The sequence below is a fragment of the Olea europaea genome, chromosome 12, assembly GCF_002742605.1.
Source record: "Olea europaea var. sylvestris chromosome 12, O_europaea_v1, whole genome shotgun sequence".
NCBI classification, from domain to species: Eukaryota; Viridiplantae; Streptophyta; class Magnoliopsida; order Lamiales; family Oleaceae; genus Olea; species Olea europaea.
The window spans coordinates 20283402-20295055 of record NC_036248.1 but is presented as its reverse complement, the minus strand read 5'-3'; the positions used below and the strand labels follow the sequence as shown (position 1 = coordinate 20295055).

The 11654-nt window shown below is 34.1% G+C and overlaps 1 protein-coding gene across 1 annotated transcript; it reads right to left on the bottom strand.

The window, feature by feature from the left end:
• Positions 1 to 528: 528 nt before the first annotated feature.
• On the bottom strand, positions 529 to 10135 carry LOC111406034 (ABC transporter I family member 6, chloroplastic). The gene is made up of 7 exons (XM_023035210.1): positions 9770 to 10135; positions 9370 to 9420; positions 3472 to 3693; positions 2340 to 2462; positions 1297 to 1473; positions 930 to 1029; positions 529 to 838 (listed from the first exon to the last, which is right to left on the bottom strand). Exons 1-6 carry the CDS (start codon positions 10037 to 10039, stop codon positions 943 to 945), a joined length of 930 nt encoding a protein of 309 aa, XP_022890978.1. The 5' UTR covers positions 10040 to 10135; the 3' UTR covers positions 529 to 838; positions 930 to 942.
• Between the last annotated feature and the right edge of the window lie 1519 nt (positions 10136 to 11654).

Genomic DNA, 11654 nt, shown 5'->3' with positions numbered 1-11654 from the left:
GTTTTGTGTTTTGAATTCATTTTGAGTTTTGTGTTTTGAGTGTTTGTTTTGAAATTGTTGAAAATGCGTTCTTTTTGTTAGTTTCTCAAAACAAAAAACAAAAAAATTTTTTTTTTTTTAAATTTTGAGAATCACCACAACACCACCTCAAAACACCAAAAAAAATTGAAATTTTGAGAATCACCACAACATCTCCTCAAAAAAAAAAAAATTTAATTTTTAATTTTTTTGAAATTTTGAGAATCACCACACCACCTCCTCAAAAAAAAAAAAAAAAAAAAAAAAAAAAAAAAAGAAAAAAGAAGTGTTTCCCGCGTTTTCAATTTTTTCAAGTTTTACACTGAAAACGCCCAAAACGACAAAAAAGTCGTTTTGTGTTTTCTTCACAAATTTTTTTTCGTTTTCGAAAATTCGTTTTTGAAAACGGGAAAGAGAACGCGTTTTCACCGTTTTGAAAAATCGAAAACAGAAAACGACCCGAAAACGGTAAAGAGAACAGGGCCTTATTTATTGGCAAAGCAAAAGAAATGTTAGCCGTTCCCAAAAAATATGAACTATATGTTAAGATACATCTCCATGTAATAAAGACAGTAGAGTAACAATCTCTAGAAACACGTGCCAACAATAGATACTTCAGTGTGAGAGAATGACATAATGATGTTCAAGTTCTTCCTCATCAATGACAAAGATGAATGATCCATTCTTCAGTTAGGACATTGCCTCGAAGAACAATCTTCAATGTCGAACAAGCAAATTGGACGTGTTACCTCCGTTGCCACATTATATGCCCACTGAAGAAACTTGCTACTTTTAATCTCGAAAACATTATCAAGAGGAGCTGAGAAATATAAGCAGTTTAAATTTAACAAAGGAAAAACTAAGTAGATGAGTTTGCGCGAGAGTGAGAAAGAGCGAAGAGTTCCACTTGCCATGGGTCTACAGTTATGTGCCCGAAATTGCCTTGTAACCTTCTTTTTCCAAAACTTTTGCTATCGAAATATCTCCAGTCTTCACTATCCTGCCGTTCTCCTGCAATGAAATGTAAAGAATTATTTAATAAGTCAGAATGTCATTGATCCATGAGAAAATAAACCACGCACAGCAATAAAATGTGATCGCTGATGCATTAAACTAAAAGATTGTCGTCATAATTGAACGTGCTATGGCTGCGAATTGAAACTAAGGTGTTTAATATAACAGTCATTTGACCGAGAAAGTAACTAATATTCTTCGGATCACTTTCTTAACCTTAAAGTGACTCATATTACTAGTTCGTTTTAGGCATAGTTGGCTTACCATTATATGAATATAGGTAGGTGCAATGAACTCCAAAAGACGTAAATAGTGAGTGATCATCAAAACTGAATTCTTTGGGGTCAGGAGTCCATTCACTGCTTTTGCTACATCACGAAGTGCGTCAACATCTAAACCTGAATCAATTTCATCTAATATAGCCAAGTCTGCACCAAGAACCTGAGAATAAACAAGAGCTTTCAGCATGAGTAGCAACACAATCTAATGGTACCTTCACGGTGGTATACAAATCACATTCCTATAGAAAAAATGGACATAAAAGGACAACAGATAAGAAAAAGAAAAGAGACGTGTGACACTTCTGAAAGAAACTTGGGAGTTTTTACACACTCTTGAATAAGACAGCTAAAACAAAGAGACTAGAACACGATCAGTAAAATTAATTAAGCAAATGAGATTTCCATTATATATCCAATTAGAAAGTTATCATGGTAGACATCTACACAACATTGAAGCTCTCTGTAATAGGATTTTAGAGCACAGTTTGGACTAGGATAATGATACCATAATCTAGTCACTAAGAATCTGTTAAATTACAGCGTTCACTTTGTCACTAATTTGTTCATCCTTTTCCTAGCTCAAGCATATTGAATTATTGCTCTCCCTCCATATCCCTTTTCTTCTTCTCCTTTCCCTTTGCAGACACAGTGTGTGTGTGCATGTCATGCTGCGAGGCTGGTTGGTCAGGAGACTATTGTTGTTTCAGGGCACTATATTTCATTGTTACCAACACTTTTAGATCTCTGGCAAATGGTACTAGATTATTTTCTCTCCAAATGTAATGGGAACGATGCATAAAGCTTTTCTATAGTCCAATCTGATCACTGGATGCATAAAAGAAGCATATGCACATTATCTCCTGTTAATAAGCCAAAAACCTTCAAAATAAGTCGGACCCAATTACCATTTACTGGTGTCTTGTGTGTGATCAAACACCTAAACTAAAATGCATGTGTTGGAAAAGCAAAATGATGATCTTTAGGTGAAATAATAATTGAAGATGTGAAGACAAAAGGATCCTATACCACAAGTTGTAAAATCTCATTACGCTTCTTTTCTCCACCACTGAACCCTTCATTGACGTTTCTGTTCAAAAGATCTACCTTCATGTTCACAAGTTCAAGCTTGGGTGCTATGTAGCCGTAGAACTGCAATGAAAATACAATTCGGACGTTAACAGGATGAAGGCCAACCTCTTAGTCCGACGTGCATAAGTTATTTCTCTCAGGAAAGTGTAACCAAGGGAGGGGAACATGGTTGTAAGCAAATACAATTAACCACCCATATGTGTCTTCGCAGAAAGCAAATAGCACACAGTGAAGCAAAAGGCCAAACTGTAAATGTTTTGCTGTCAGGAATTAAGTAGTCATACAATTAAAAGTCATGCAAATACAATGTATTGGGAAGGCAAAATCATTCTATTAGTTCGAATAGGTACATTTGATCTAATAAGTATCTGAGTGAGAATTGAGAAATTCCATGGATTAGATCTTCAATATTCTCTTATTTCTTACCTATGTCTACTATTTAGACAGAATACTGCCACCCATTCTTACTAAGAAATGGAAAGAGACCTCAAAAACAGAAGAGAGAACTACCTATTCAGATTTTAACCACTCGTCCAGTTCCCAGAAAGAAAGAAAGAAAGAAAGAAAGAAAGTAGAAACCAACTTTTACCTAGTTAATAGAAGGACTATTGCTTAGTTATGGTAACTGGAGGATTTTGGTAGCACTCTCCAGGTTATAGTCAAAACATCTCTTACGGGAGCTCTCTGGTTTAGCTAATGCAGAGTTCATTACTTGAACAACAAAAATGCTTCTGTAGAACAAGCGTAGAAACCCTCTAAACATACAATGGTTCCAGCTCTAATAAGATTTTCAGGAAAAAAAAAAAAAAAAAAAAAGGGAGAACAGGTAGTGTTTCCAAAAGAGTTCCCAGTCATTGGTTGCCACAAACATTCTTTCCTTGTTGAATCAACTTTCTTAAATTCTTTCTTCCAAATTATTTATCACTGTTTGTGCATTAATTGTTTCTAAAGTATAACATCCCTAAGAAAGGTTCATAATTTCTTGCTACAAAAAGACATGCGGACAAGAAACACAGAATCTAGACCAGATAAAACTTAAAAGAGATATATCACAGCGGCAAACAACTACCTCGATTGGTCCAAGTTCTGGCTGTCCAAGTTTTCTCCTTCGAGCATTGTAAGCCATGTTCAAAAAATCAATATTGCTAACTCCCGGAATTTCAACTGGGGACTGAAAGCTCATGAACATCCCAGCAACAGCTCTTTCCTCAGGCTCCATCTCAAGCAAGTCCTGACCTTTATATGTAATGCTGCCTCCAGTAATTTCATAATCTGGATGACCAACAAGGACCTGTAACAACAAAATTATCATCAAGACATACGGCAAAAGAACAACTTGTTCAACTGAGATAGTAAGTACTCATTCACAAAAGCAAAAGGATAGCAACCAAAATTTTAGAATGAAAGATGCTAAACAAACATACTGGAAACCGGGAAAACAAACCCATAAGTAAATTATGGAACATAAACCACAAATGATAAGCATACAAACATACACAAATGGACTTCCAAAATATAAAAATTACAGGTCATTCATTATCTTCTTTTTAGAATTAGAACTACAAGCTAAAACAACTTGTTTTACTGGCAGTTGTTTCAAGTATAAATATATTTCAACCAAGCACATAGTTCTAGGCAAAAATAGTTCAGGTCGAGCTTTGCTCGGCAAAAAAGTCTAGGTTCAACCCAAGCTTTCGGCTAGCTTTTTTTTTTTCCTTCTTTTTTTTTTTTTTTTTAAATATTTGTGACAAATCTAAATTTTTTTTAAAGAAATTAAAATCTGTGCAATTTATACGATTTATAAATTAAGCCCCTATTTGTTTCCCATTCTTTCCACATTAAAATGAAAAATATGACCGTTATCCATTATATCAAGTCACCAAATTTGAATTTCTATCTCTTGCGTAGAACCCATAACGGCTATGTTTTTCATTATCATTTTTACAAAAATGGAAAACAAACAAGGCCTAAATAAAAGTTACAATCCTCCTCATTCTTGTTTGTGACACAATAATAAAATTTATTGCTTTTTAATTTTATCTAAAGACAATCTTATATGTTCAAATTGATAATGTGGCATACATAATGTTGATAAAAAATAAACTTCCAAATGCAGAGTTAAAATTATTAATAATTTTTAGATAACACCTTTGTTCACACTAGCATTATCAAAAATAAAATTTCGAACCATTTATTGTATAATATATTTTAAAATCATGTATATATTAGTGACATTATGAAGATATTCTACACATCTGAATGCAATAATCCTTTTATGTAGAAGTCACGGGTGATTAATGTAATGAGCCATGCAGCAATACAACATTTTCAATTAATACTGATTTATAAATCAGAGATAAATGATATCACACTTTAAAATTTTTAGACCTTCAACAGCAATTTTTTTTTTTTTTTGGTTATATAATTTTATAGTATCCGAAGGAAGAGTATATCTACAATAAGTACATCTGGATTGGAAATAATTCTACACGAGTTGCGTAAAGTGTATTAAGTAACTTTGCAGCAACAATGTATGCAATCATTCCTTCATAAAATCTTTCCTGTGAACATACAAAAGTGGAAAGTGTCGAACCAGAACCACCAAACCCTAGTTCGGTCTGTTTCGGTTGAGACTGACTAATTTTGTTTTGCAACTCCTTAATACATACCTATTCAAATGCGTTGTACTTGAGTAGGGTTTCCAACTAAGTCCTTTGTTATAGTAATTACAATATGCTTTCCAAATATCAACTCCATTATAACACCAACTTTTTTACGTGTCATATGTTGCCAACAATTTGAGAATTTTTTGTTCGACATTTTAGTTTCGAGTACTTCTTCCTTTTTGATATCCTCTAAATCAATCGAAATATTTTGAAATGCATCGTAATCGGATAGAGTACTCGAACTACTCTTAAACTGATTAATTTCATCACTACTAAATCCATCTATGGGTTTTTTTTAATGACCGTGAATGTCCGGGCCAACTTACGCGTATCTCAACTAATCCCACAGGCCCTGAAATTTATAGCTGGATACTCATCTCAGTGGCTCTGAGAGGACCATCTATGGGTATTATAGAGAATAAAAAAAACTGAATTTTAGAGTAAAAGAAATTGAATATTGAAGTTGAAACTAGTATACTACAAATTAAAACCGATTGAAATAAATTATAATGAAACTCAAGCAAAAAAAAATATATCCGTTTCATCCAAATTTGAAAACTGACGTGACTTAATAATGTTAATACAGGTAGCTTGTATTAACAACACAGGCAGCTATACACTGCCGGTAACAAGGTAGCTACTGTTGTCAGCTTTGATTTTTTTTTTTTTTCAAACAATTTTTTTGAAAGTTTTGTAAGCAACTACACATACTAGCTATCGATTTTATTTATTTTCATTTATGTATTTATAAGGCTCGGCTCGTCACAGGCCTGCCCGTGTGGCTCGACCCGATGCCCCATCTTGAGCCTTGACGTGGTTCTACCAAGCTTTGAGGCAGGCCAGCTCAACTCAGAAATTTTCTAAGTCGAACCATGGGCCGCCCGAGCCAACGAGCCAAATTGAGACTTCTAAGCTGCCTGCAAAACGTGAAAAAAATTATTTGAAAAAAAAAAATCAAATATGGTAGCAGTAGTCGCCTTGTTAAGGCAACTGTATTACATGCATGTAGGCAGCTTTGTTTTAATGCAAGCTGTCTATATTAACAGCGCTAAATTACGTTAGTTTTTGAATTTTAAATTCAAATTTGAAATAATTTGGTTGAAACGGATATATTTTTCTATAAATATGATGTAAAATTTTGATTCACATCAATTGACTTCAATTAGTTTTAATTTGCAATGTTATAATTTCAACTTCAATATCCAATTTCTTTGCTCAAATATTCAGTTTTCTTTAATCTAATATTCATTACCTTTTGCTATAATAGCCATAGATAAATTTTACTAGTGATGAGATTAACCATTTTAATGGTAGTTGGAGTACTACATTCGATTACGATGCATCTTAAAATGTTTCAATTGACTTTGAGGATATTAAAGAGGAAAAAGTACTTGAAACTAAAAGGTCGAAAAAAGAATAATCAGGTTATTGGCAACATATGACACGTAAAAAAGTTGGTGTTCATAATGGAGTCGATATTTGAAAAGTACATTGCAATTACTGTGATAACGAACACAGTTGGAAGCCAGGCTCAAGCACAACGCATTGAATAGGCACGTACTGACAAGTTGGAAATCGAAACCAGGCGATCTCCAACTGAAACAAACTGAACTGACAGTTCTAGTTCGACTCTTTCCACTTTAATATATTCACAGTAACGATTTAGTGAAGGAATGACTGCATACATGACTACAATAGAGTTGTCGTTTACAATGATAGAATCAATACACTTTATCCGACTCGTGCAGAATTATCTCCTTCTTATTGTAGAAATATTCTTCGATCAGGTACTATAAAATTATATAACAATAGAAAACAAGTTATTATTGAAGGTCTAAAAACTTATAATACTATTATGTGGTTTACCTCTGATTTATGGACTAGTGGTAATAGAAAATGTAATATTTCTATTACGGCTCATTCCATTGATCAGTTGTGACTTTTACTTAAAAAAATTATTACATTTAAATGTGTAAAATATCCTCATAATGTCACTAACAAATACATGGTTATAAAAAATATTATATAAGAACATGTTAAACAAGAAATTGTTCGAAATTTTACTTTTGATAATGCTTGTGTAAACAAAGGTGTTATCTAATAATTTATTAATGATCTTGACCCAGCATTTAGAAGTTTATTTTTTCATCAATATTGTGGATACCACATTATCAATTTGATTGTAAAAAAAGGATCAAAACATATAAAATTATCTTTAGATAAAATTAGACAAGTAATAAATTTTATTACTATATCACAATCAATTAAGAAAGCACTTAACAGTTAGCGTGCTGAGTATGACTTACAAGAGAAATTATTTATCACTGATGTAACACATAGATAAAACTCTATATATCTTATGTTAAACTCATGCGAAAATTATGATAAAATTATTTCATTATATTATAACGTTATGCACACATATGGACCCAAACATAATTTGGAAAAATCAAGAATGGTCTATTGCTTTAGTGTAAAGAAATTTTTAAAACCTTTTTTCGATATTACAAAGGAAAGTAGCGGTGTTTATTATCCTACATTTTCATTTGTTTTACAAGACTTTTTCTACATTTCACATACATTTTATAAATATAGGAATTTGTCAATTTTTGTTGATATAGTCTACTCTATTCAAAATCTTGTAAATAGTGGTAAGACTTGCCCTCTTTATTTCTTTTAGCTTCAGTGATGGATCATCAACTTAATTTAACTAGCACACCAGCTATTATAAGGGGGATTTAAATTTCACAAATGTGAAATTATCATATGTGCATATAAAATCTATGTTATTTAAAATGTATAACTATTATGCTAAAAAAAGAGTACTTCCCAAAGTTCATTTTTAAGAAATATTTCAACAAATTCAAATGATATATGAAATCATTTGAACATCAATACAAGTATTCCCTTATTTAGTTCTTGTTAATCAATGTCTGGAGCGATAGATGTTAGTGGTACAAGTCTTGAAATTCTCGCTAAGTTAGCTAAGTATATGTGCATGGATGTTTGTAGTGTGTTATAATCAAAAGAATTATAGAAATTTAGTCTATTATCATGATGGAGGTATAACGAAAGGCAATATCCAATTGTTTCAAAAATTGCACGTGATTTACTAACATCTTCGGTGTTTACAATAGCATTGGAGGCAGCATTTAAATTAGTTGGTCGAGCCTTATCAGACGAACTATCAAGAATAAAAGAAGATGAGGCTTCAATATGCTTGAAGAATTGGAATGTGCATAATTACGTATTCAAGAACAAATTGACAGTATAATAGCCAAAAAGTTGCAACACATCCAAGGATATGATATTATAAATTTTTAAATTGATTAGTTTCAAAAAATATGTAATTTTTAATTTTATTTGTTTCAAGAAAATTATGCACGAAATATTTTAGTTGTGTACAATTTTAACTACGTCTACCTCCCAAACCCCAAAAAAGGAGGGTTGTAACTTTCATTAAATTTATAATTCATATAAATTGCACAAATTTAAAATTTTTTAAAAAAATTTAGATTTGTCACGAATTTAAAATAAAAAAGCAAGTCGAAAGTTCGGATTGAGCTTAAATTTTTTTGTGAAGTAAAAGCTCGGCTCGACTTAGGCAAAAAAAAGCCTGAACCATTTTTGGTCGAGCTGAACCCGAGCTTCAACTTGTTGACATTCCTAAGGCAGCTACATGTACTTGTAGCTGCCAGCTACTGATTTTATTTATTTATTTATTTTAAGCTCAGCTAGTCACGTCACGGGCCAGCCACACTATCTGGCTCGGGCTCAAGCTGACATCCCAAATTGATACCACCACACAGTTCCCTCATGGACAAGACAACTATTTTACTACATCGTTCCAATGCTGTTAGAAATTAGAGTTTTAAGCTAACCAAGTTGTATGCAAGCAACTTCTGGTGAACTTAAGCTCCTGGCAGCTCAAGATAGGCACATTTTAGTTATATAAATACCAGATTGAGCTTGACTCTATAGTCAATTATCATATGAGCCAAGCCCATCTTGGCTCAGTTCAAGCAAACAAGTCAAGGTCAAGCTTGACCAGAAGACTGCGTCATTGAAAGAGATAAATTATCAAGCACATGAGTACTGAAGCTAAGGTAATACCGGTGAGCTTGGACAACTCAACAACACAAAAGCACAAGGGACAGCTGAAGAAAGTAGGACACTAACATGACAATGGAATATGTTGAAGACTGAACATTCTAGAATGAGGAGAGGTGGACTTAAAACTATTAACATTATCAAGTAAAAACTCAGTTAACAAGGCAAAAAAAAAAAAAAAAAGCACTGACCTTCACAAATGTACTCTTGCCAGAACCGTTCTTCCCCATCACCGCGTGAACCTTGTCAAATTCAATTGCAAGTTAAAAGTCGAAAGACACTGGAAGAACTATATGTTCTCTTGAATTTAGTGTTTACAATTGGAATTGGGGAAAATTAATGCAAATTTATATGCTAGTTTATCTAATTTCAACTCCAAACTTCTAACCCATGCTCAGCGTCAATATATCTCCACAGTATCTCTGCTAGTAGTCTTAATCAAATGCATAAAGCTGGACAGTTTAATTTGGAATTGAATACATTTTCCTTTTTCTCCAACAATTTTCTAGTAACTCACTATCGTGCTCGTTCTATTCTAATAAAATAATGATAATTAATAAAAGTATATGATCACAAATTTCTCAATTTTACCTCGCCTTCGCGGACAGTTAGGTTAACGCCTTTAAGAACGGGCTGTTTGGACTCGGTAATTACGGCAGAAAGGTCTTTGACTTCAAGTAGGAGCTCCGCAGCACCGCCGCGTCCGGTGGCGGAGGTCGATGGGGAGTCAACGGCTAATGAAGCTCTGAGCTTTAGGGAGCGGGGGCAGCGGATAAAAAGACGACGAGTGGCAGGTAGTGTAAATAAACTGGAATTGTAGGTGAGAGTATTGAAAGACAAGTTTGGAGTGAAGAGAGCCATTTCGAGAGAGCTGGAATAATTGGAATTATAAGACGAAATTTATATCGGATTTAGGGCTGAGATTCCTCTGTCGTGCTATTCACTCCAATTTTATCCAGTTCCTGTAAAATCGCACTAGTTGGTTTTTCACTTGCATTGGGTGTTATTGTAAAGAAAATTTTTTGTTTTTTATTTGGCCCTCGTGAGACGTGTGAATAACTCTGTACTTGTGGGCCAAAATTATGCGCTTTGATACGGGCCAGCTTCGCTTGTAGTAGTCAGGCTTCGTGGACTCAATTGTACAGTGATGTTGGACTGAATACGGTCCACATCCAATCTATCAACATCATTGCTAATCCACCAGTCACAAGCTCCGCCACTGTGAAGTAACCATTGACAATGTCGACGACGATGAGAGTTTTAGCCTATAAAGCCCTAGCCTTCCAAATTTCTGCCACTAACATCTTTCGAACTGAATCCCTGTAATGGCCATCGTCATTTCCACCCGTGACTGGACCAGCTAGATCGACTTCAGGCCTGGTCCTGAGGCGAGGCCAATGGCCTCAGGCCCAAGATCGTAGAGAGCCTAATTTTGGCCCAGAAGTTTTTGTTTTTGTTTTTGTTTTTTTTTTTTTTGGGTAAACAAGGCCACCAGATTTGAAATTCCCAAATTCGAAATTCCAAGGCCTCCTCGTTGTCTCGGTCTTAGTCTCATCTTCGCGACTCCGCCAGTCCGTGGTCTATCACTCCAGTCTCTCTTCTCCTCTTTTCCAGTTTTCCCCTTCACCGGACACCAGTTCACCCCTGTTGTTAGAATTGGACAAATGAGGAAACTTCACCTCATACGATTACATGAAGAATTAGGAAACTGGAAACAGGTTTGTTGTTAATCATATTTTTCCAAATGGGTTTTCATTGTATTAAGCAGGAAAGCATTCGTCTTTATCGTGTTTTCCCAAATGGGATTGTGCCATTTTCGTATTGGACTGCCACCCTACAGATTTATAGGCATGGTCAATTGGTCACAGACTCAGATAATATGAAAAATCTTGAATCTAACAATATTGTTTTTTAACGATATCTTTGCACTTTGCAGCTGGTCTATATTCTGTAATTTAGTAATTGCAAGAAGATTACCGGAACGAAGACAAAGAAAACAGGAAGTTTGTGAATTGTGAGTGATTATACTCTTAAATGCTTTTATTTGAATTGCTTGAGAGCGATTTCTTGGGCATGCAAAGTGTTGGAATTTCCGATCAGTGATGTATTGATGCCTTGAATCTTGATTTGCAATTAACTATTGCTATATTTGTATGGTTAGCATGTCATAAGGAAGGAGTGGGTAGTGGATTAGCGTGGCTGTGTGAAATCGAAGAAATATATAAGCGAATGACTAGACGAATGTTGGACAATTACTCATTTCCATGAAGAAATAGGAAGTAAATAAGTGGTATCTTTTGAGTTGTTTGCCTTGCTAATTCACTCAAGGCATTTCTTTTATTGTGGAGGGGTCTTTTGAGAATATTATTTTTCGATTTCTTTGCTTTATTTCAGTTATTAAGTTCTCAAGATGAAAAATGGTAGAAGTTATAAATTTATGTAAATAGGCAAATAGCTTCAGTGTAGTTGTCCCCTA